This window comes from Lissotriton vulgaris, chromosome 8 (assembly GCF_964263255.1).
Source record: "Lissotriton vulgaris chromosome 8, aLisVul1.2, whole genome shotgun sequence".
NCBI classification, from domain to species: Eukaryota; Metazoa; Chordata; class Amphibia; order Caudata; family Salamandridae; genus Lissotriton; species Lissotriton vulgaris.
In genome coordinates this window covers 1,323,306,960-1,323,333,803 of record NC_141696.1, presented here as the reverse complement: position 1 = coordinate 1,323,333,803, position 26,844 = coordinate 1,323,306,960, and the positions used below count along the sequence as shown (strand labels likewise).

The following is a 26,844-nucleotide window of genomic DNA, read 5'->3' as shown; positions in this document are numbered from 1 at the left end:
GTTTGCAAAAGGGTGAGTTGTGGCACCCTTGAAGTAGCATAAGGAAGCTGCTGGCTCTGGCATTGACCTGTGTACAGCATTGGTGTCATAATTTGTCTGAGGATATCTCCTTGGGATCACAGCTGCAAGCAATACTTAACAATCCAATGGATGAAGTCCAGACTGATGAGCTGGCAACTAGGGATAAGACCTGAGATGGCTGGGCACTGGTAAGTGGGAGAACTGTTAACACCTTCCAGGCCCATCTGTAAGTGGATTCCTTGTGGACTGGTGGTGGTGGTTACATCTGATTAGCTGGGGGACTGTAAGGGGACCTTGAGGGGTGGTGTCCTACTCACCTGTGACCCCTGTGCACTGTGGTGGCGCTTGTGGTGTGGCTTCCCTTGGGATCTTGGGATGGGTGACAGAGGGTGAGATGCTTGCAGGCCCGTTCCTCACTGAAGTTGACATTTCTAAATATTTATGCAATACAGTGCATTTCTGTCCTTTTCCCCTGCGCTGGTGCCGTTTCGCTGCCTAGGGCCAATGCAGGCACCCTTGCAAAGGGTGAATGTGTTGTCGGCGGGATTGTTTTTGTGCAGGGAGGGGCACCTTCCTGCACAGAAACAATCCTAAGATGCGTTTTAATTATTCTTTATGTGCTTATGAATGTTACACATATAGAAAGAGGCAAAATTAGGGAAAGTAAAAATAATTCTTCTCATTACGCCTCAACTCAGGAGGCGTAAGGATTTGGCACTTCCCCAGGTTTACATACTCTTTTAAATCTGGGGCAGCATCAAAATCCATGAGTGTTGTGTGGGAACACCCCCAACAATGCCCATGGAACGTCTCCCATGCGCAGAGTGAGGCAATGCTGCAAATTGTGCTGCCTTGCTGTACTCCATATCTATGAGGCCATTTAAAGCCATGCATAGTGGCTTTGTGTGGCCTCACAGATATGATTTTGTTCTTTACGCCATCGGAGCATCACAAAAAGTGATGCTCCAGTGGCGCAAGGAACTCGTGTATTTGCCGCCCCGGTTTGGGAGTACTGTGATCTTGGCCGCTTTCAGTCCACACAATATTGATCCGGGTCCATCTGGCACCCAAATAATTGACACCGTCGAAAATTTTAATCCACATTGGAAGATAAAATATACACTATTTGGAGGTTAATCTACTTACTCTGAGAAGACCAACAAAAGGTCACTGAGTATCCTTAGAAGCTGGACAGAATGTGGCTTCCTTTCAGGAGGACGCCGGGGCCCATACGTCTATGGTAAGGATATCAACAGAGATCCCACAGCCACTTGAGGACAGAGTTGAGGATCTTGGAGACAGTGTAATCTAGACTTAGTGGGATTCTCAGTGTGGTTGGAGGAAACAATTTCAGAGGTTTTCATGGAACAACAGATTAAAAAGATCCTCAGGCCCAAGCTTGTGGCAAACCTCCTAATGGTGGATCTTGTGCACCCCGGGTGCCCCGCCATGTTACATTTATTGTGAAGATACGGAACTACCGCAATAGGGATGTGATCCTGCCGACTGTCCAGAGGTCTGGAGATTCCCAGTTTGATGGCAGTAGGATACACATTTTTCTGGACTATACTCAAAGGGTCCTAAAATTCAGACAATCATTTGTGGGAGTAAAACAAAAGTTAAAAGCCTTGAGACTGAAACATGATTCCTGGAACCCACGAATCAGTGATAAGAACCTTGTGGGGGTCGCAAGGTTGCACAATCTGAGTTTTGGGTAGTAGTTAGACACGATGGGACACTGGAAATGGTAAAGACATGAGGCAGTCATAGGGACCCAGACCCAAGTAGAGTCAGTGGTGAGCATTGGGCCAGGTGAAATATTTGCTATTATGTGTGAGACAGCTGAATGCCTCCGAAATGACAGATGTCTCTGTTGCTAGTGACAATGTTTGTTCTATTAGAGGGGGCTGCTGGGATGGTCTATGTTGAAGGAGGAAGATGCAATGGTGGTCATGATTAGTAAATGGTAATATGGTTAATGTGTTCATGATGGCAGCCTCACTAAGAGCATGATTTGGGAGTTGAAATGATGCCCTTTGGGGCTGAATGAATGTCATGGGGTTCAGTAAGAGTTCCAGGAAGGTGTCACTTCTCTGTATTCACGGGCTTGTTGGTGAGCTGGCTAGTGGGTGACTGGTAGAAACCACTAAGTTAATATTTCTTAGGAGACACTGGGACATGATAGTAGAGTGGGATGAGGATTGGGGGGTGATATTAGTAGTCAATAAGACATATTGGGCGGACAAAGTCAGTAATATTGAGTGGGGGAAGGAGGGAAGTGGGACAGTTTTTTTCTGCTGGGCAATAATACTGATAACACATAAACACAAATTAGTGGCCTGTTCTTTGCTGGAGATCTTATTAGTTGGTGTAGCATGTACTCAAATGGCCAGATTGGGCTTTGGTCCAAAAGAGGAGCACAGTATGAGGAGGGATGACACATTTTATTAGGCTGGTCACAGGTAAAGTCAGTGGACTGAATACATTTGTGAAGTGGAACCGAGTGCACATTCTTCTAAGATGTCGCAAGGTATGGATAGCTTTTCTCCAGGAAATCCATTTACTTGAGATGGAGCAAGAAAGTTGCAAAAAAAACTTTCTTAAATCATGTGCAGGGGTGGTTTGCCCCAGATGTCCCATACCATATGAAATATCTTAAGGCAAAAATTGAGGGGGAAATAATGGGTTTCCCTATATTGGGGGGGGGGGTGCGTTTGGATTATGCCTGCTGAATTTGTATGCCCTTAAAACTGATGATAAGGATTTCTATTAAACACTCAGGGAGGAGAATCTTTCATAAGTAGGTGCCCTAGTAGTAAGGGCAGGGGATTTCATCTGCAGGCTTGATGATCAGCTGGACAGGAATCCTTCACAAAGTCCATCATGGCTGTAGCCTTAAAAGTGAGAGAAAACCTCCACTGTATAGATATGTGGAGGACATTGCACCTAGACAGTAGGGAATATTTTTGCTACACACCAGCGCATAATATATACAACTGACTTGATTGTATCCTAGTTGAAATAACACCCACAGATAGAATTGGTGATGTAAAATATGTTGCTAGGTTTCTTTCTGATAACGTACCTTTGCTGGTGGACTATAGCAGGGGTAACGTAAGGCCCCACATTCCCCTCTGGTGATTACAGACAGATACCCGACAGGATTCAGTTATCCAGTTTGATCTTTTTTTGAGAATAATTGGAGTACCACTGACAAGCACAGAATGATTGGGAGCCACTTAATGTGGTAAGGCGAGAATGCCTTCTGAAAAAGTATAGTACAAGGATACAGTTACAGGCTAAGTTGATGGGTAGTGAGAATGAACTGACACAACTACAAAGTCACAATTCTAACCAAGCTGAGAGGGTTTTAGCCCAATTGGCCATAAGACGTAGAGTGGGGAATGTGAGATAGATTGGCCTGCTTTATTAAAAAGAACTATAGACAGAAACTCCACAAAGAAGGTGATACATATGGGAAATTGTTGGCATGGCTCCTGAAGAGGGAGAAGTCCCACCAAAGCAACTATCCTTGACTAAATGAAATGGCTCAGTGCTGTCATTGCAAAGAGGGATACATGAGATGCTCTGTGCACAAATGGCTGCATTATAAAAGGAACCTACACCTAATTCCTTGACACAGGTGCCTCACCTTCAGATAAAGAGCCATAGCAGAGCCGGAAGTAGAACTATAGGGGGATAAACAGTTGAAACTATTAGTGATATGTCACAATGTAAGGCCCCAGGGTCTAAAAGACTAATGTCAGAATTTTGTCAAGTTTATGTGGCATTGATTGTTGACAGTTTCCTGTAACACTGAATGAAGCCAAAGAAATTGTTATAACCCCGTCATCACTGAGGATTCACTGTCAAAATATTGAAGGTCACTATATAGACCTACAAAAATATCACAGCAAAAATATCGAAATCAAGAATATCGACATCCTATCTACATTATCGTAAGTACAAAAATATCAGAAAAAAAATATCGTCAAAAATATTGTTGTTAAAAAGATCGTTTTTTATTTAAGTTAAAAAAATTATGTACAATATTTTACAATGCTTAAAAATTATAAGTAAAAAAATTAAAAAATATAATATATATATATACTTACTTATTAATATGTTTAAGATTTATTTTAATAACTTATATATTTTTCATTTTTTATGAATTACAAACACATCTATAATAATATAAATCAAAATTAAAAAATATATGTAACAAATTAAAAAAATGAAACTTATTTTCTATCTTTTTAAAATTAATTATACACTACATTAGCTAAAATAATACATAAAATATTAGATGGCAGAGGAAATACGATTACTATTCCAACTCCAGTGACTGCAACAGTAGGGAAAGTGTTGCATAGCGTGGGGGTAAAAATTGCAATTCCCACTCCTGTGAGTAAAACAGTAGGGAAATTGTTGGAGAGTGTAGGGGTAAAAATTACTATTCCCACTCCAGTGAGTGCAACAGTAGGGAAAGTGTTGGATAGCGTAGGGGTGAAAATTACTTTTACCACTGCAGGGAGTGCAACAGTAAGGAAAGTGTTGGATAGCATAGGGGTTAGAATTACTATTCCCACTCTAGCGAGTGCAACAGTAGGGAAAGTGTTGGATAGCGTAGGGGTTAAAATTACTATTCCCACACCAGTGAGTGCAACAGTAGGGAAAGTGTTGGATAGCAGAGGGGTAAAAATGTGTATACCCACTCCAGTTAGTGTAACAGTAGGGAAAGTGTTGGATAGCGTAGAGGTTGAAATTACTATTCCCACTCCAGTGAGTGCAACAGTAGGGAAATTGTTGGCTAGCGGAGGGGTAAACATTACTATTCCCACTCCAGTGAGTGCAAAAGTAGGGAACATTTTGGATAGCATAGGGGATAAAATTTCTATTCCCACTCCTGCGAGTACAACAGTAGGGCAAGTGTTGGATAGCGGAGGGGTACAAATTACTATTCCCACTCCAGTGAGTGCAATAGTAGGGAAAGTGTTGGATAGCGGAGGGGTAAAAATTTGTATTCCCACTCCAGTGAATGCAACAGTAGGGAAAGTGTTGGATAGCGGAGGGATTAAAATTACTATTTCCACTCCAAGGAGTGCAACAGTAGGGAAAGTGTTGGATAGCGCAGGTGTTAAAATTAGTATTCCCACTCCAGTGAGTGCAACAGTAGGGAAAGTGTTGGATAGCGAAGGGGTAAAAATGACTATTCCCTCTCCAATGAGTGCAAAAGTAGGGAAGGCTTTGGATAGCGCAAGGGATAAAATTTCTATTCCCACTCCTGTGAGTACAACAGTTGGGAACGTGTTGGATGGCGGAGGGGTACAAATTACTATTCCCACTCCAGTGAGTGCAACAATGGGGAAAGTGTTGGATAGCGGAGGGGTTAGAATTACTATTCCAACTCCACTGAGTGTAACAGTGTGGGAAATGTAGGATAGTGTTTTCAATTAAATATTGTTTGTAAATTAATTAACATCAATAATTATGTAAGAAAAAAATTATTAATAAACACCTATTAAATTAAATTAATATTTACTTAAATAACATTAAATTACTTCCCACCCTATTTCCCTATAAACACACAATGCGCTACACATAAAAAATAACACAATTTATTTAATTATCAATTAATCAATTAATAACAATTAATTACCAATTATTAATTAATTAACAATAAATTAATTAACAATTACAATAAATAAAAATGTATAATACATTTATTATAATTAGTATATTTTAAACTAACCAATTAATAAAAGTTAATTCCCAATTCATAATTAATTAACCTCATAAGTGCTGCGCCCGTCCAACGGCCGACAGCACCACTACCTCGGGAGTCTGCCGTCGGCCATTGGACGTTCCAACTGCACCTGCGCAATGGAACGTTCAGCACTGGAGCTGGACGTTCCATAGCAGCTAAGGTGTTAACAATACATTAACAATCAATAACAATAAATAAAAGCATATTAATTCATTATTATAATTAAATTACTTCCCACCCTATTCCCCTATAAACCCACAACCCGCTCTGATACTAAAACACAAAATTACTATGTTCTCAACATTTAATACATATATTTAAAAATAATGAAAAAACTTTTTTTTAATTAAACATACATATAATATACATACTAAAATACATAACACAAAAAATCGATATTATTTACAACTATATTTTTGGTAACAATATTATTTACTTCAATATTCCTTACTTTGATTTAAAAAAAATCGATACTACTTAACTTGCAGTCGATATTCTATTTTAATATACTATTTTAATATACGATATTAAAAACTCGATATTAGTGTAGGTCGATATTAAAAATTCGATATTTTGACTGCACACCATCACTGAGAGAGGCTATAATAACCATGGTACTGAAACCCAGTAAGGACCCGATGGGCCCAGGCCCATACAGGTCCATGTCCATGAAGAATATGAACACAAAGATCCTGTCCAAGGTACTGGTGTCCAGCTTACACTGTCTGGTGATCACTCTGATCTGTGGGGATCAATGTGGCATTAAGCCAGAGAAGGAACTCCATATCAATTTACAGAGGCGCTCCCATGTCAAGCATGTGCCCCAGGCTGAGGAGATTGACGATGTAGCGCTGGATATAAAGAAAGCATTTCATACTCTCAATTAGGAGTATTAATGGACGGTGTTCGAGCAAATAGGATTTGACCCCCAATCCATGAGAAGGGTAAGGTTTTCTTCAAACTAATCCTGTGCCACACGTGCAGGAGGGGGGACTGGTGTCGGAATAAAGGGTGCATGAAAAGAGGTACCAAACAAGGAAGCCCCCAGTCTCCTTTTATGTTTGACTTTGCAATGGATTCATTGGCTGTATATTTAAGGAAATATTTGTTAGAGTGAAAAATACGAGTCAGAATAGTACACTCATAATGTAAATGTGCACAGGTAGTACCCACTTAATACAACTGCAAATGTTGGTGCCTGTCTTGTTATGGGCACTTTATAAATTAGGTACCACATTTTTATAAATCAACATAACAGGGTTCTGTTCCCAATGGCTAGCTTGGCTGGAAGGAACTTGGTGGGCTTTTTGGTTGTGGATTCACCCTGTGAACACCAGACATACTTGAGCATTCAAATTACATACACCCCAGAAGACCAGTATACATATAATAAGGGCAAATTTATTCAGGGATTGCAGAGGTCAATAAAATTTTAGAATACCTTGCCTGTATGTGTCGTGGGCAGGATAGCAATCAGTAAGATGGTATTTGTGCCTATATATCCTACAGAGCTCTATGAGCAAAATCCCACAGTCAACCTTGCTGGAATTGAAAGGTCTCCTGATCGCCTAAGTGTAGGCAAGCAAAACAAGCACAGTTAACAAAAATACTCTGAAATTGAAACTGGGTGGTCTAGATTGGCCAGATTTATGAATGCATTACATTGCTGGGCTGTTACAGTATGCAGCGATTTGGTGTGCTGAGGCGCAGAATAGGGAGAAAAGGCTACCGGAAAGAACGGTGGAAGGGAGTGAGCTTCCTAAATATGTCATTAGTACCTCATATGTGAGTGAGGAGAGTTCATTAATAGTGCCCTTTGTGACAGACACCTGGGACTTAGCAGTTAGACAGGTCTTAAGATGCTGACCCTGTGCCAGAATTTAAAATCTGGTGGATAAAACCTTTCCAACAGATACAAACTGATAGGAATGTACGTCAAATGCATGAGTTGGCTGTCAGACTCTGGGAGATCTCAGCCCTGGTGAAAAATGAATCAATTGTGAAGTGGCACGGTTGACATTTCAGCTAGGAGTGTAGAATTTCCTTCAGCTTGCAAAGTTGTTTAGAACCGCACAAGATAATTGCACTGATTTCCCAGCAGTGCCAGTGGTTTCTCATACATTGGAAATGTTACTTGAAGTTGGATCAAATAGGGTGTCATCTAACACCTGTCACCGCATTACTCTATGGGATGCCAACCTTCCAGAACCACTTGCTGTTGGCAAATGGACCAGGGTATGTACCTTGATGTAGGAGATGGCCCTCACTCCTAGGTTTGAATTGGCACTTTTTTACTATTGTCATCACACTTATCTCACACCCCAGAGAATGCATATAATTTTTCCCATAAGATCTGTTGCATATCTGAGGCATGATGCAGGCTCCGCGTCCTTCTTGCAAAGCGTGCACTGAACTGGAAGGTTACTAAAAAGCAGTGGTGGTGACACTTTATTGAGTAAAGGCAATACAGATAGTTGTAAAGATTAAACAATTCCTCATTGGGTTCATTCTCCACCCTAAAAAAGGTTGCAATATTTGGAATAGATTTGCAGCTTTGGGATTACTTTTGGATAAGAAATGAACAGTTATACATTGGCTCTTCTCAGCTGCCCTAGATACCAATACTGGATAGAACACTTGTATAAATGGGCTGCAGTGGTAGAACAAAGAATGCAGGATGTGAGTGTGGGCCAACATGCTGAACAAGAACTGTGAAGGGTTAGCCAACTGGTTAAAACTACGAATGATCACTCCACATTGATGGATGCCCCATAGATAGTTCATCTGAAAGCGGGGGTCAGTTTGAGAATGGCATGTATGGTGGGGCTGAGTTCACAGATGTATTGGAATGGAGGACGTGGGCCCTAACGGATAAAATGTGAAACTAAATATGTACTCAGTACAGTTCAGAAAAGCTTTATTCGATTTTTAATATGTACTCATGAGTATATCATGAATCCCCATGCCACATACTGAAAATGATATCATGTGATTGAAAAAGATAATCTTCCTGGCTCCACCCCCCTACTTACAGATACTATATCTCTAGGCTTTAAACTTGACATCAGTCTAAATGTATATGCTTATATCAATCTAATAGCAAAGAACATCAAATTCCAACTCAACCTTCTCAAAGCTTCTTAAAAGCAGCCTGTCACAGCAGGGGTGACTCTAAAGCTGATAGCCCCACAACACAGACATGGTAGTGAGTATAGTTGGCACCTGGATACCAGCCACGTTAAAATGTGTATCGAAAGGATAGACCAGAGACCAGCCTTACTCTTTATGATTCTCTTATCAGGCCCATCTCCTTCCTTAAATGTGTTCAGGGCCCTTCCATAGGGCTGGTGAGCCTAATCTTTTTTTATAAAAAAAGTGTACTGCTTGCCACGCATGTCTGTATGGGTATGTGAGCATTTGTGTGTTTCTTTTTATGTGGTGAGTGTTCTCTCAACGTTCCTGGCACATGTGCCACTGATTTGAAAACGAGAAGAACAGGGGTAATATTAAGGCATTGGCAGGCATATGAAATGAGGTTCCTATGATTTATAATGGCTTTAGCTGGCATATGTGGGGTTCCAGTGGCACAGCTTGGCATTGAACAACATATGGAAACACCTAGGGGACATTATAACATTGAATGTTTTTATATGGGAGTAATCCAGGAAAAATCATTTGCATACGGAGAATCAGAGTTGCATCATGTTAATGACTGACATATTGGAAGGTAAACATCACATCATGGCTTTGACTGGAATTTGGGAGATACCAAAGGTTCATGATGGTCACATCACCTGGCATATGAAAGAAGGCCCAGGGGCAACGGGCCAACAAATGTCATTTGGGGGATGCCTGCAGCACATTTTTGGATTGGCTGGAAAACCCTGGCCATACCATTATACTGATTGTGGTACGCGGATACCTGTAGACCAATATATATTGACTGTCAGGAGGAAAGCCTGAATTATATTATGGCAGTTATTGACATAGAAGGGGACACCAAGGTCAGGTAATTGTAGTGACCTGTATTGGTGATACCTTCATCAGAGATCAAGATTGCTTTGGGCCCATCATGACATTGAATGGCATTTATAGGTGCCTGAAGCACAACAGGCACTGTGTAATAAACTCAAGGATATTAATGGTTCATCGTAGACATTACTGATGTATAGTGGATGCATGAGGAAAATAATGCAATACTGTAGCACATCATGGCATTGATTGGCATATGGAAAAAAAACCAGACACATTATGCATTGTCTGGTATGCGGTTGATTACCAAGGATTAAGACAGTAGTGTCAGGCATATGAGGGATACTTGGGGCATATATCTGTGTTAATTAGCATAGGTACTCAGTTCGGGTCATTATTTTAGCTAATGGCAAAAGTCACAGCTTTCCAGGATTGGTCCTCAAAAGGTTTAGTGAATTTTAAAATAGGTCTGTATGAAGGTCGATCAGCATGAATATTTAGGAATGATGATGATGATAATGATGATGATGAGTGGGATTTGTAAAGGGCACAGATGCTCCAAAGGGTGTCCAGGCACTGTTTTTCCAATAATGCAATGACAGCTGAACAAAAAGCCCTGTTTTCAACATCTGCTCAAAACTCACCAGACAGGGGTCCAGAGGAAGTGTATTCCACTTAGAAGAACCAGGAAAGGAGACAAAGAGCCAACCTGGCATAATATGGGGAATTCTTGGGACCTTCACTATGGTCATATTAGAGGGAAAAAACTTCCTAGTTGGACTGGAAGTGAATTCTGGAGGTCAGGTATCTAGGGCCAATCTGATGTTAAGCTCGGTCCTAAACAAAGTTAGTTTCTTCCCAGCGACCCATTGCAGAAGCAGGTGAGTAGAAACCCTGATTCTTGGAGCCATGCTGCTGCATTATGGACCACCTGCAGACTATGAATCATATAGTCTGGAATCCCATATTACAGAGCGTTGGTGTAATCCAGCCTAGAACTGATAAGCTTCTGAATTTCAGTGTTCCAGACTGGAGCAGACCGAAAAAACAAATGTTTTCTGTGCACCTAGGAGCCCAAAGTAGGTTCCTACCACAGATCTAATTTGAGGCTGAAACAATATCAGGTGATGCATCCAGGAAATCACTGCAGTCAGGCAGGGCCTGATTAAGTCCAGGGCAATGTCTTCGCCTTCATTAAAGGAGAAGTGTAACTGAGTGTCATCAACATATGCTGTAATCTTGGCATCAAATGATTCCACCAGGGTGGCAAGAGGGGTAAGAGATAGGGAAACAAGGTAGGGCTAATGGCAGAGCCTTGAGGGAACCCAACTGTAATAGCCTTGTTGTCTGATACAAACAGGGAGTACAAACTTCTTGTGCTCTATTCCTTAAGAAAGAGACCATCTATCTTAGTACTAACCTCTTTATTCCAATCTCATGAAGGCGACATAGAAGGATAGAGTGAGGGACTGTATCAAAGGCTGCTAATAGAGCACAATCACAAAAAACAAATTGATGGACAGAATGTAAATCAATGTCTTACATTCACCCCAGTACAATGATCTGGGCCTAAATCCATCGTTTTTTGCACTCCACACCATCCTGGGTCAGACAATGGCTTTATGCAAATCAGCTCTGACCCTGTGCCGCATGGGAACAGTCCAGTCCGAACTACACAGCCATATCTTTCCCAGACCGGAATCAAGCATCTGAGGACCGGACCGGTTTCGAGGTAACACCTCTCATAAGCCCGGCTAGCTTGACTCCAGTGGTGTGGAGGCTCTGGGACCCACGTCTGAGCTACCCCAGTACACTCAGGGAGAAAATTACAAAAAACAAATTGATGGACAGAATGTAGATCAATGTCTTACATTCACCCCAGTACAATGATCTGGGCCTAAATCCATCGTTTTTTGCACTCCACACCACCCTGGGTCAGATAATGGCTTTATGGCAATCAGCTCTGACCCTGTGCCCCATGGGAACAGTCCAGTCCGAACTACACAGCCATATCTTTCCCAGACCGGAATCAAGCATCCGAGGACCGGACCGGTTTCGAGGTAACACCTCTCATCAGCCCGGCTAGCTTGACTCCAGTGGTGTGGAGGCTCTGGGACCCACGTCTGAGCTACCCCAGTACACTCAGGGAGAAAATTACAAAAAACAAATTGATGGACAGAATGTAGATCAATGTCTTACATTCACCCCAGTACAATGTGGAGTGCAAAAAAACGATGGATTTGGGCCCAGATCTTTGGACTGGGGTGAATGTGTGACATTGATCCACATTCTGTCCATCACGTGTTTTGTTTGCAATTACCGCCCTAAGTGCGCTGGGGATGCCCAGACGTGGGTCCCAGGCACTCCACACCACTGGAGTCAAGCTAGCCGGGCTGATGAGAGGTGTTACCTCGAAACCGGTCCGGTCCTCGGATGCTTGATTCCGTTCTGGGAAGGACATGGCTTTTGTAGTTCGGACTGGACTGTTCCCATGGGGCACAGGGTCAGAGCTGATTTGCATACCGTCATTGTCTAACCCAGGGTGGTGTGGAGTGCAAAAAAAACGATGGATTTGGGCCCAGATCTTTGGATTGGGGTGAATGTGTGACATTGATCCACATTCTGTCCATCACCTGTTTTGTTTGCAATTACCGCCCTAAGTGCGCTGGGGATGCCCAGACGTGGGTCCCAGGCACTCCACACCACTGGAGTCAAGCTAGCCGGGCTGATGAGAGGTGTTACCTCGAAACCGGTCCGGTCCTCGGATGCTTGATTCCGTTCTGGGAAGGACATGGCTTTTGTAGTTCGGACTGGACTGTTCCCATGGGGCACAGGGTCAGAGCTGATTTGCATATCGCCATTGTCTAACCAGGATGGTGTGGAGTGCAAAAAAACGATGGATTTGGGCCCAGATCTTTGGACTGGGGTGAATGTGTGACATTGATCCACATTCTGTCCATCACCTGTTTTGTTAGCAATTACCGCCCTAAGTGCGCTGGGGATGCCCAGACGTGGGTCCCAGGCACTCCACACCACTAGAGTCAAGCTAGCCGGGCTGATGAGAGATGTTACCTCGAAACCGGTCCGGTCCTCGGATGCTTGATTCCGTTCTGGGAAGGACATGGCTTTTGTAGTTCGGACTGGACTGTTCCCATGGGGCACAGGGTCAGAGCTGATTTGCATATCGCCATTGTCTAACCCAGGGTGGTGTGGAGTGCAAAAAAACGATGGATTTGGGCCCAGATCTTTGGACTGGGGTGAATGTGTGACATTGATCCACATTCTGTCCATCACCTGTTTTGTTTGCAATTACCGCCCTAAGTGCGGTGGGGATGCCCAGACGTGGGTCCCAGGCACTCGACACCACTGGAGTCAAGCTAGCCGGGCTGATGAGAGGTGTTACCTCGAAACCGGTCCGGTCCTCGGATGCTTGATTCCGTTCTGGGAAGGACATGGCTTTTGTAGTTCGGACTGGACTGTTCCCATGGGGCACAGGGTCAGAGCTGATTTGCATATCGCCATTGTCTAACCCAGGGTGGTGTGGAGTGCAAAAAACGATGGATTTGGGCCCAGATCTTTGGACTGGGGTGAATGTGTGACATTGATCCACATTCTGTCCATCACCTGTTTTGTTTGCAATTACCGCCCTAAGTGCGCTGGGGATGCCCAGACGTGGGTCCCAGGCACTCCACACCACTGGAGTCAAGCTAGCCGGGCTGATGAGAAGTGTTACCTCGAAACCGGTCCGGTCCTCGGATGCTTGATTCCGTTCTGGGAAGGACATGGCTTTTGTAGTTCGGACTGGACTGTTCCCATGGGGCACAGGGTCAGGGCTGATTTGCATATCGCCATTGTCTAACCCAGGGTGGTGTGGAGTGCAAAAAAACGATGGATTTGGGCCCAGATCTTTGGACTGGGGTGAATGTGTGACATTGATCCACATTCTGTCCATCACCTGTTTTGTTTGCAATTACCGCCCTAAGTGCGTTGGGGATGCCCAGACGTGGGTCCCAGGCACTCCACACCACTGGAGTCAAGCTAGCCGGGCTGATGAGAGGTGTTACCTCGAAACCGGTCCGGTCCTCGGATGCTTGATTCCGTTCTGTGAAGGACATGGCTTTTGTAGTTCGGACTGGACTGTTCCCATGGGGCACAGGGTCAGAGCTGATTTGCATATCGCCATTGTCTAACCCAGGGTGGTGTGGAGTGCAAAAAAACGATGGATTTGGGCCCAGATCTTTGGACTGGGGTGAATGTGTGACATTGATCCACATTCTGTCCATCACCTGTTTTGTTTGCAATTACCGTCCTAAGTGCGCTGGGGATGCCCAGACGTGGGTCCCAGGCACTCCACACCACTGGAGTCAAGCTAGCCGGGCTGATGAGAGGTGTTACCTCGAAACCAGTCCGGTCCTCGGACTGGTTTCGAGGTAACACCTCTCATCAGCCCGGCTAGCTTGACTCCAGGGAGAAATAAACTGGGAGAAGATCCAGACAAAGCTCAAGCAGAAAATGGCGCTCTGGACGACAAGAAAACTTTCCCTGGAAGGGAAAGTCTTGGTGCTGAAAGCAATATGTCTACCAATCCTGATGTTTATTGCCATGATTTTCCCTCCATCATACAGGTGGACAAAAGTGACACAAAGACTTTTTGCAAACTTCTTTTGGGGGTCAAAAATTGAAAAACTAAAAAGAGACACAGTTTTCAAACTACCCACAAAAGGAGGGAAAGACCTGCCAAACCTCCATGACTTCCTGATGTCACATTTTGTTAAAAACATACTGGGGAATGCAAAGAAAGACTCACATGTGGCTGCCTACACTCTGTTTGCTACAAGCTTCATCTTATCAAGAGAGGGCATATGTAATCTGGACAATACAAAGCCTTTTTTACTAGAACCACCCCCTGCGTACAAAGGCATCAAGCTTTTCTTCAAGAAGCTGGAAGAGAGACAAATTCAAGCGAAGGACATCACACCCCAGATGGCCTTAAGCAAAGAACTGAAAGAAACAGACTCAGTGACAATGGTAAACAACTTATCAGAGAAGCAATCAGGGAAGGTTTGGGAGATGGTGAACCACAAAGACTTGACAAACTCCCAGAAAGACTTGGCATGGATGATGGTATCCAAATGCCTACCCGTGAAACAATTCCAACATGCAAGGAAACTGGCAAAAACAGCAAGATGCCCAACACCAGGCTGTGCAGCAGATGAATCCCTGATGCACTTCATTTGGAACTGCGGCGGAGCACAAAGCATGTGGAAGGCAATGGGACAGCTCATTAAAGAATTAACAGGACAGGCATCCCTGTCCTATGAACTGGTTCTATATGGGTTGGGCATGAATTGCAATGCAAATAAAGAAAGGACACTATGGAGAATGATAAACTGTGTGAAAGAGGCGATGTGGGAAAACAGGAACCTTTCCTTGTACAAACACCAAGCAATCACGGAAAAAGAATGCCAAAAACTTGTTTTCACTAAAATGTTCTCTTACATGTGCATAGACACCCATAGATTTGGACAAGAGTGGGCAAAGGAAACCTGGAAAATCAGGAGTTGGTCTGGATGGGTAAAATGAGAAATCTTGATGGAAAACCACCAAAGATAGCCTAATGCGCTACTTTGAGAATGGTTAAATGTACAGCACCCAAATATAAGGGACTGCTTAAAATGTAAACCTGACAAATAATTTTAAATAAAGTATATTTTTACAAAAAAAAACCAGTCCGGTCCTCGGATGCTTGATTCCGTTCTGGGAAGGACATGGCTTTTGTAGTTCGGACTGGACTGTTCCCATGGGGCACAGGGTCAGAGCTGATTTGCATATCGCCATTGTCTAACCCAGGGTGGTGTGGAGTGCAAAAAAACGATGGATTTGGGCCCAGATCTTTGGACTGGGGTGAATGTGTGACATTGATCCACATTCTGTCCATCACCTGTTTTGTTTGCAATAGAGCACAATCAGCACAAAATCAGCGCAGTTTCCTGCCGCTAAAGCGGCAATCATTTTAACGCTGTTCTTGATAATATGCCCCCCAGTTTGTGAACCGCAGAGCCACCCCGGCTATCCACCATGATGGCGTCAGTTTCAATATTACCTGAAAGCTTGGGAGTACCCTCTGTTGGAGAGCCCAGAAGCTCCCTCTGCTTAACTTTTCTAAATGGTCTTAATGAGGGGGACCCCTCCCAAGCCTGCTCACCCTTCCGAGATGTAACAGGCCAGCTGAACTTAACCAAAAAGTGATCCGTCTATGGTAAGAGGGTCAGGCATCTGCAACCTAACATTGGAAAAAAACAAGCCAATCGTATGACTCGCAAGACGAGTGGGAATTAAAACAATTTGGGTCAGATTGAATGAGGACAATGTATCCAACAAGGAAACTGCCTCATTAACTGTGGCACAAAAGAAATGAATGTTAAAATTTCCAATTAGGATGAAGTGCGAAAACCTAAGTGCAAAATGAGACAGAGCTTCTCCCAGTGAATTCAAAAAGACTCCTGCAGGACCTGGAGGTCTGAAAATTAAGACACCCCCTATTGACTGCTGAGGTGAAAGTCATAGACAGAACCCAAAATGTTCTGCACCTACCAAATCATTTATCTCAAAGACCGTACAACCACAGGTTTGTTTGTACAATGCCCCCACCCTTCCCACAAGGCAGATCCAAATTACAGAACTTGTATTCCTTAGGGATGGCCATTTCAATCGCAGAGAGGGCCGTACTGGAGAGCCAAGTCACAGACATAAAACGAGCATCAGGTGAATCATCACATAATAAATTGAAGCTCAAAGCGGCATGTATCTGGAGGGAGCGCACATTAAGGAGGTGTGCTGAGATTAGCTCTGCCTGCAACGTATTTGCCACCAGCAAAGATAGGACAGAGCCATGAGGGAGTGATTCAGCGTTAATGCCACAGGACTGACAAGACAGTATGACCATATCTTTGTTTAGCTTGATATGTCTGGTGCAGAATTACCTCGAGCGAAGTTTAGCAAGCTCAGATGAGGTGTAACATATGCGGGTAGTTGGAATTGGCTTGCCACGGGCATCGTGACTGGCGTTGGCCGCTAAAGGCCCTTTGATTGGCATAGACAAGCGTGCCTTCAGTATGCCAAGAGTGTGCCTGATGCCACAATCCCAGCTTTAAACATACGCTGGCGCCGCCCCGTTGGGAAGCTAGAGAGCGCAGTTCCAAAAATGCCACCTCCAGCTGTCCCAAAAGAGGAAAACTGAATACCCGCATGGGCTCAGTACAACTTAGAAACAATCACAAGTTTCGGCCCTGGCCTTCCTTCCAACATCGAATGTGCTAGTGAAATGAGTCAACGACGGGTAAAAGCAGAATAGCAGATTGGTAAAAAACTAAAAAGATCATCATAAACAAAGCAGAATGAATCACCAAAACAATTACCAAATTAATCCGCATTAGCTGTACCTTCAATATTCCCACGCAAAATATTTTTTTCATGGGGTGAAACCCTACTGCTAGACCCCCGCCAGTTTCAGAGATGTTTCATCACCATTCCTCCCTGAAAATGGATTTGTTCTTTACTGAATTATTTCTCAAACAGTTTCCACTGTGGGAAATGATTTTTGAGAAGTTAGCAAGTAACATATTAGCATGCAGTTGTGAGCGTACAGGGCTTTCCAAGGCATCCCTACTTTGAAAGTCCACTCGCTGCCCTGGGAGATGATTTACTCGGGTATAATATTACCCCATAATGCAGTAACATTAAGCATGAGTAAATCACTTCATGAGTGCAGATAAGAAAATTGAAATTAATGTGTTTGTCAAGCCTTTTGCTCATACGGTGGACAACATGTCAATATATGCATATGGTTCAGAGCCAAGAACAGCAAGCTTGTTATTGGTACCTAGAAGCAGTTCCATCCACTAAGTGAATAAGATACATTCCACGCTCACAATGTTCTCAGGCAATTTATTTCTCACCTGCAAACATCATTTTCTGGTTCCTCCAGTCCAAACTGATTATCAAAGGCCAATTGGATTCTGGTGTTCTCTGCAGAGTGCAACTTCCATGTCAGTAAGAGGTTTCTGGGGTAGCTGTTTGGGAATCGTGGGCTGTGTATGCCGCCATTTCCAACCACATGAATGGTTTCCTCTTTCCGGTACAAGTCTGTGAGATGATTGCTTTCTTCAAATGGACAAAGGAAACATAAAAAGAAAATTTTGTTCAGTCATCAACATCTCGAAAAATATTAAAATGACATTTAATACGGTACATTTTTTAATTAATGTTTTTTAGTCTGAGTTCATTTGGTGGTGATTATACTTTCTGCACACACTTTTTATTTTACATTTTCACAATTCATTTTAATCACTAATAGTTAGTTATTGTGCTTTAGTCCTTGCAGAGTGTATGGAAGGCACTATACCAATACCAATATCAATATAATACAATACAATTCACAGATAATTTCCTGTCAAATTTTCGGTTTGTCAACATAAGGTAACTAGAAGAAAATTGTTCTTGAGACCATATATTATCTCACAAAGAAGCTACTAGAGCTGGTCTAATTACCAAAGGAGTCAATTCAATAACTGGTGGTCCAATCACTTGTAATTTGAACTTTCTTTATGTGTTATAATTAAAAGTATTACGTATTTTGGAAAAATCAAAAAGCTCATATAGAGGGAGTGGTGGGGGAACATCAAACACAGAAAGGCAGGAAAGCAACATACAGGAAAAATGGAACTGAAACTGACTCGGAAACCAGCCAATCTTGAGCAAGGATTCGCTCTGTGGTGTGTGGTATAAAATGTTGTCTTCAGGCTTTGACACAAAAACAACAGAGAGTTTCATATGCAGCGATTGTTGGCATTAGGGGAGAAAACATACCTGGGATGCAATGAAAGCTGAAATTAGGGGAGGAACACTAAACTACTCCAAATGAAGGAGCCAAGCTGCATTTCTAATATGGTGACAGATTACATACACAGGTTGCCACATTTAGCCTTGAGCATGGGCTAAGGATGCCTACTCAGGCTTCCATTGAAGATATAAAGAATTTATACAAGCAGATAGTAGCTAAACAACAACTAAATATTGACCAAATTAGAGAAAACGTGCTAAAGACAACCCAAAGACATTGAGATTTTAATGTAGTGAATTAATGGGAAACATTCTAGCATATAAACTGAAAGAAACTGTTACTGCTAACTCTACTGATGTTGTTGTGGACAAAAAGTGGGCTGAACAATGTCAATCTTCAGAAATACTAGAGGTATTGCATAATTACTATAATACACTTAATAACTAACAATATTGAGTTGTTTGAAAAATATTGGTCCATGCATATGGAATGCCTATTAAACACTGAAATTTGCTCTCAACCTGAAGTAACATTTACCTTACCGATAGTTTATTCAGCAATTACACCGCTACCTAGTAAATGTCATGGGATAGGACTGCATCTCTTCCGAATTCTATGAAACATTCATTCATATATTGGCCCCTCTCTACTTAGATCTAATTAATGAATTTGAACAGTAATGACATGAAGTTAATCTGGTTATTTTTCCCAAAAATGTAATGACCCTTGGCAATGCTCATTATACTATACAATGCCTAATAGGTTTGCATGACAAAATAAACGCAAAGATGTTGGTGAAACGATTAGTTAATTATATCCAGTCACTAGTATCTCTCAAGAAACATGGATTCATTTCCAGTAAAAATAAAATGCCACTGACAAATATGGCAACTTCTATAGTTGTCATTCGGAAGTCACTGGGGAAGGTGCACCTATGTGCCTGTTGGATGACAAGAAGGCATCTGAAAAGGCAAAGCGTATCAGTACTACGCTTCCGGAACGAATCTTAAAAGGGACGGGCTCCGACATAGGAGACACTACACCATGCCTTAATTGGCACGTGATAGCGACACGGCCAAGCTTGAAGTTCTTCTTTCCATCCTCTGAATTAAGGAGTGTGGCAACATATAAGGGATCACAAAAAAATATATCTTTAACAAACACAAGTGGGATACAACTGCCATTTATGGGAGCTTCATTTGGACCAAGCAAATTCTTGACACCAGTGTAGCACCAGGATATGACACTAAGCCCTGAAGAAGCCCGTGTTTGGGCGAAACGCGTGGGCTGTGGATTTTGGCTGTGGATTTTATGAATACAATAAAGGCACTTGAAAATCACGTCATCGTCTGGACAACCATTTCTCCTGTCATCTATGTTGACTAAATTGCATGGCATCTGAAGCCACAAAGTAGTACTGATACGCTTTGCCTCTCCACTGTTGTGTTGAACAAGTTTATATGTTAAGACCATTTCTGGTGGCTGGTCTTAGGAGGTGGGCAGAAGTGGAAATAATAGCGTAAACCAAAAAACGGTTGTAATAGCTGTCGGTTAGTGCAGCGATAGTACCTGCCACCCTTTCTGTGTTGCAATGCATCTGAAAAGGCCTCATGGGCATTTCTTTAGTTTACAGTGAAGAAAGTTTGGTTTGATCTAAATTGGGTTCAAATGATATATGACCCGACAGTTGCACATTTTAGTTCAATCAATCAATCAATCAATCAATCAATCAATCAATCAATCATTTGTAAAGCGAACTACATACCAGCGAGGGTCTCAAGGTGCTGGGGGGGTGCTACTGATCTAACAGCCAGGCCTTGAGTATCTTCCTGAAGGTCAGCAGGTCTTGGGTCTGTCGTAGGCTCAGTGGGAGGGTGTTCCATGTCTTTTCAGCGAGGTGGGAGAAGGATCTCCCACCTGTGGTTGTTCTTCGGATGCGCAGGACGGTGGCGAGTGAGAGGTCGGCGGAGTTGGTGGTTGGGAACATAGAAGGAGAGCCGTCTGTTGAGGTAGGCTGGACCAGTCTTGTGGAGTGCCTTGTGTGAGTGGGTGAGGAGCTTGAAGGATAGCGAGTGTAGGTTTCTCAGGTGGGGGTGATGTGGCTGTGGCGTGGTACATCAAGGATCAGTCATCCCGAGGCGTTTTGGATGCGTTGTAGTCGTTTGATGAGCTTGGTCGGGGCTCCCGCGTAGAGGGTGTTTCCATAGCCGACTCTGCTGCTGACGAGGGCCTGGGTGACTGTCTTTCTTGTATCTGTCGGGATCCAACTTTAGATCTTGCGGAGCATGCAGAGGGTGTTGAAGCAGGAGGAGGAGATGGCGTTGACTTGCTTGGTCATTGAAAGCGTTGAGTCGAGGATGATTCCCAGGTTGCGTGCGTGGTCAGTGGGTGTCGGGGCTGCCCCCAGTGCCGCTGGCCACCAGGAGTCATCCCAGGCTGAAGGGTTGGAGCCGAGGATGAAGACCTCCGTCTTGTCCAAGTTCAGGTTCAAATGGCTGGTCTTCATCCTGTCGGCGATGGCCTTCATTCCTTCATGGAGGTTGGCTTTGGCTGTGATGGGTCCTTGGTGAGGGAGAGGATCAGCTGAGTGTCATCGGCATAGGAGATTATGTTGAGGTCGTGCTGTCGGGCTACGTGTGTGCGCGGGCCATGTAAATGTTGAACAGCGTCGGGCTGAGGGAGAATCCCTGGGGTTCGCTGCAGATGATCTCGGAGGCTTTGGAATGGAATGGGTGAGGCAGACGCTCTGGATTCTGCCAGAGAGGAAGGAGGTGGTCCAATCCAGAGCCTTGTCTCAGATCCCTGCGGCGTGGAGGTGTGCGCATAGTGTGCTGTGACAGATGGTGTGGAAGGCAGCAGAGAGGTCTAGGAGGATGAGTGCTGCGTTCTTGACATTGTCCAGCAGGGTCCTGATGTCGTCGGTGGCGGCGATGAGGGCAGTCTCAATGCTGTGGTTGCTGCGGAACAGTGACGGGGAAGGGTCCAGGATTCTGTTTTCTTCGAGGTATCGGGTTAGCTGTCTGTTGACGGTTTTCTCGATGACCTTGGACGCGAAGAGGAGAGATGGGCCGGAAGTTCTTGAGGTCTCATGGGTCTGCCTTAGGTTTTTTGAGTAGGGCGTTGATCTCTACGTGTTTCCAGATCTCTGGGAAGGTCGCGGTCTTGAGGGAGAGATTGATGATGTTGCCCAGATGGGGTGCGATGGTGCTGCTTGCTCTGTTGAAGACGTGGTGCAGGAATGGGTCAGACGAAGAGCCGGAGTGGATTAAGCGCATGGTCTTGATGGTGTCATCAATGCTCACTCAGGCCCAGGCTAGCATGGGGTCGTGGTCGATGGTGTACGGAGGGTCTGTTGTGTTGCTGTCTGTTGGGGCTGTCTGGGTGTTGAAGCTGTTGTGGATGTCTGCTATCTTGCAGTGGAAGAAGGTGGCGAGGGAGTCGCACAGGGCTTGCGACTGCGGGATGTCGTTGGTGTTGGAGAGTTCCTTCACGATGTTGAAGAGCTCCTTTCTATTGTGTGCGTTGTTGTAGAGGCAGTCTTTAAAGGAGGTCCTCTTGGCCACCCTGATGAGGTGGTGGTGGTTGCGGATGGCGTCCTTGTGTGCTGCGTGGCTGTCCGGAGTTTGTTCACTGTGCCATTTCTTCTCTAGTTTCCGGCAGGCTTGCTTGGAGGCTAGGAGTTCTGGGATGAACCAGCTGGCCCTCTTTCTGGTGTCACAGTGGGGGGTGTTTCTTCAGCGGGCGAGGGTGTTGGCGCAGTCCTCGATCCAGCGTCTGAGGCTGTGGGCAGCGTCGTCGGTGTTGGAGGGTTCAGTGGGTGGGCTGAGAGCGAGGGTTGTGTGTAGTTGGTCTTCTGTGATTTTGCTCCAGCAGCGGCGTGGATCTGTTGGGTGCAGTGGTGTGTGGTGGGTTTCTGGAAGGCGAAGTGGATGCAGCGGTGGTCGGTGCAGAGGAGTTCGTGGTATGGCTGATGGAGACATATGGGCTGGAGGAGAAGTCTGGGTCGAGCGTGTGGTAGGCGGAGTGGGTGGGAGTGGTGATGAGTTGCTTCAGTCCGAGGTTGGCGAGGTTATCGATCAGGGTTGTGGAGTTGTTGTCGTTGTTATTCTCAAGGTGAAAGTTCAGGTCGCCGAGGAAGATGTAGTTGGTGAAGGTCAGGGCGTGCGTGCTGATCAAGTCGGCGATGGAGTTGCTGAACTGGGGGTGGGGTCCGGGGGGGTCGGTAGACGAGGGTGCCTCTGAGGGTGAAATTAGGGTCTGTGTGGATCTGGAAATGCATGTGTTCGGCGGTGCCGAGCGCTTCGTCGGTGCTAGTCGAGACATTGATGCTGTTCTTGTGGACGATGCGATTCCTCCTCTGCCTCTGTTGGTGCGATCTCTGCGGGTGATCTTGTAGCCGTCTGGGATGGCTATGGCAATGTCAGGTGCGGAGGAGTTGGTAAACCAGGTCTCTGTCAGGAAGGCAATGTCTGGGGATGTGTCGAGCAGGTCCCAGAGCTCGACGGCATGCTTGCGTGTGGAGCGGGTGTTCAATCGTATGCATCGGAGATGGTTGGGGTCTTTCTTGGTGGGTGGTTCGCCGGCTCTGAGGCTGGTGTAGCTGCAGTTCCGGCAGGTGAAGGGGCCGTGTGTGCATTTTGGGGCGGCCTTGAAGCAGGTGTGGCTCCGTCCAGAGTTGAGAGCGTGCAGAGTGCTGGCGTCATAGTGGCGGCGGTCGTCGTGGCGGGTGCGGGGGCCAAGGGCTTCTGGCACTGGGCATGGTCCAGGCGCAGATGGGCACAGACGGGTTTGCCTTAGGCGCGCCTTCTGCGCGCCAGTGGCGCGTCTGCGCAGCAGCTGCATATATGAGGAGGTGGGAGGGAGGAGCAGCTGGGAGGAGGGAGGCGGGGCAGCGAATGGGCAGGGGAGCGGGGCCGCAGGGGATGCAGAGGCGAGGGCAGTGAGGGACAACGAAGGTAACAGGAGGAAAAAGGGCCACAAAAATCGAGGGTAACAGAAGGCAAAAAGGGGCACAGAAACGAGGTAAAAACGAGTGGCACAGGGGGCAGAAGGACACCAAAAAAATGAGTGGAACGGAGGGCAGAAGGGCACAAAAAACGAGGGAAAAACGAGTGGAACAGAGGGCAGAAAGTCACAAATGAACTAGGGAAAAACGAGTGAAAAAGAAGGCAAAATGGCACAAAAAAAGAGGGAAAAACGAGTGGAACAGAGGGCAGAAAGGCACAAAAAAACTAGGGGAAAACGAGTGGAACAGAGGGCAGAAAGGCACAAAAACGAGGGAAAAACAAGTGGAACAGAGGGCAGAAAGGCACAAAATACAAGGGAAAAACGAGTAGCACAGAGGGCAGAAGGGCACAAAAAACGAGTGGAACAGAGAGCACAAGGGCACAAAAACGAGGGAAAAACGAGTGCAACAGAGGGCAAAGGCTCAAAAAATGAAGGAAAAACGAGTGGAACAGAGGGCAGAAAGGCACAAAAAACTAGGAAGAAACGAGTGGAACAGATGGCAGAAAATGAGTATTTGTTCAATTCAATTCCTAATACAATACAGTACATGTCAGGGTTGCCTACTATTCCCACCCTATTAGCATAGTATCTGTCACACTTTTATGCCATTTAGAAATGTCTAATACCAATAAACCTAATGTAGTAAAGTAGCGCCATTTGCTGACCATATTGCCATATTTTCATCTGATCCAACTTTCTTGCTAAACACCATGGAAAGAAAAGCATTAGTTTTGGTTTTGGGTGCCTTTTTTGGTCATTCCTTTAGTTCAGTTAAGATACAAGTACTCTGTAATATACCATCTCTAAACACAGGCAAGGGTCATATTATGTCTGCGGTTTACTTAGGTGTGCATATGTTCCTACAAGAAAAAACATGTCAAAGCTAAACTATGGCTGATTGATCAAGGACACATTTGCCAGGTAAATCCTGGAGAATTTGCACCCAGAATGTGACCTGGAATTCAGAAATGACATGCTGAAATAAAGTGCGGAAATCGGTTTTGAAACAGTGATTAATGATCGGCGACAATGTTGCATCACACAATTCGTAACAAGTCAAGTGTATCTAGTTTCAGGCGCGAAGTTATCGAATCGGGCGTCCAGTATTCTAATTAATGTGGCCTTAGTGTGTGTTAATAAATAGCCTTGAGCGTGTACACTCAGCATATTGTATGATCCATTATCATTTTCCTGTCAAATTAGAGTACTGTTTATGGCTAGGCTGGAAGAGGCTAGTATCAGTTTGTTTACATCTTTTATTTAGTCCAAATATTTTTAACCACTTTAGTTTTTTAGTTTTTTTATAATTGAGCACCAAAATGGGTTCGCAAAGGATGTAGAGACAAGTGAGCGCTTTCTTTTAATAACTGGATGCTGGATTGCGGTTGGAGACCTAGCATTTCACGTTGTCATTACTCTGTCAATTTCACCACAACATCAGGAGACAGGCCTGAAATGTCGATTTCATGCTGGGTTGCAAAAATAATTCTACTCGATATCATTGTCCAAATCAATGTAAGTAGGCCTGAGTTGAATGAGAACCCCCGGATTGCAGGCAGCAGGCAACATCATTGAGAAGCAAGCTGAAATGTAAGATTTTAGTTAAGGTCAAGCTTTTAATATGGGAGTTATCTGCTAATCATGAAACAAGAGCCAGAAAGAGCAACAGCTACAAAATAATGAGAGCACTCCTTAAAGTGGATTAAGCAGTCCATAAAAGAATATCTTAAAAATGAGTGAGCCGTGCATACCTAAATGTTCTGCCAAAAAATGTTGGATTTGTTCCTTTGCTTTTTAAAATGCAAGAACTGTGCTTAAAACAGTTTTAAATGTGCCTCTTGTTATTTGCCAATGCACTTTATTTTCAGCAGTTTTAATCCATTTGGCATGGGTATGTGCGCCAATTGCTTGTGTTAAAAATAAATACTGGCCTATAGTAAACATTGGATTCAAGGCCACGGACAGGTTTACATGAAGGGCAGATATTTTAGCATCCCGTAGCTATCAAATCTCTGTACATTCAGACACGTACTGTGTCAGTTGTAAAATTACATCACACGGTGTATATTGGAATACGTGGTCTATTCTAACGATTGGCGGTGGCTATTATGTTGATGTTTGCTACAACTAATTAGAATTTCTAGGTTTTGTAAATTAACATCAATTTAAAAACAAAGGGCCTCATTTATGAAAGGTGACGCATCGCTGCGTGAAAACAGCGATGCTTCACTTTTCACTGCGCACTCCTTGCGACACCAATGATGCATCATATTTAATGTATGACGCATCATGTCGCAAGGACTTGTAGATACGTCAGTATTTCTGACGCATCTGTAAGCGCAAAAGTGACGCATTGCTGGAGATTGTCACAAAAGTGACGCAACTCCAGCAATGCGTCCCTTCACATGGGGTAAGCCCAATGTGAAAGGGCTTGCGTCAGTCTTACGCCTGCTGTGAGGCAGGCGCAAGATTTTGACGCAACAGCATCCTAAAAGTGACGCAGTGAAATCTCATAGATTTCCCTGCGTCACTATTACGAGGCTTTTTGCGGGGGAACGCCCCCCTCTGCATACATTATACCTGACGCAGGTATAATGTGGCGCAGGGGTTTAAAAAGTGACGCATCTACCTAGATGCGTCACTTTTTAAATATGGCGCAACAAGGCGCATTTTGTACGCCGCTGGTGCGTCACAAAAAGTGACGCACCGGCGGCGCAAAACTGACGCAAGGCCTCATAAATAAGGGCCAAAGCTTTTAATTTACTTCCTCTTAAAGGGCCCTGATAAAATGTAAGCCACATTCATATGTTATGAATGTTTTAATGAACATTAGTGTTATGAACAATTAATCACAGGTTTCCCGGGTGGAAATTCCAGTTGACTTGTTTCAAATAGGGTTCACCAGCTGCGGCAATCCATGCAAGTGAAGGGGGCACACCCACTCACCTTTTTCCGGAGAAGAAGAGTGTCTGTTAGGCTCAGTAAAGGTCGATCTGACATGCACTCTTCTTGGCCAAGCCTGGAGCTGAATATGCACTGAATGCGTACTCTACTGGCTGCCTGAGCTGAACTTTGCTAGGCTGAGGGTATCACATACCTGTGGGCATGACCTCCTCAGCCTATCAAACATGCCTTTAGGCCCTTCCTCACGTGGCGAGGAAGAGCGTCACTGATTGCCTACGACTTGCGCACTTCAATTAGTAAGGATTTGTCTGATTAGGTCAGATAAGTTCCA

General features: G+C 44.4%; 1 protein-coding gene across 1 annotated transcript in view; it reads right to left on the bottom strand.

Annotated features, from left to right (window-relative positions):
• PDGFD (platelet derived growth factor D) overlaps positions 1-26,844 on the bottom strand; it is a 1,094,719-nt gene that overhangs the window by 518,354 nt on the left and 549,521 nt on the right. The window contains exon 2 of the mRNA XM_086935262.1: positions 17,719-17,923. Coding sequence (XP_086791388.1) covers positions 17,719-17,923 — 205 coding nt within the window. The remainder of the gene's footprint in view (positions 1-17,718; positions 17,924-26,844) is intronic.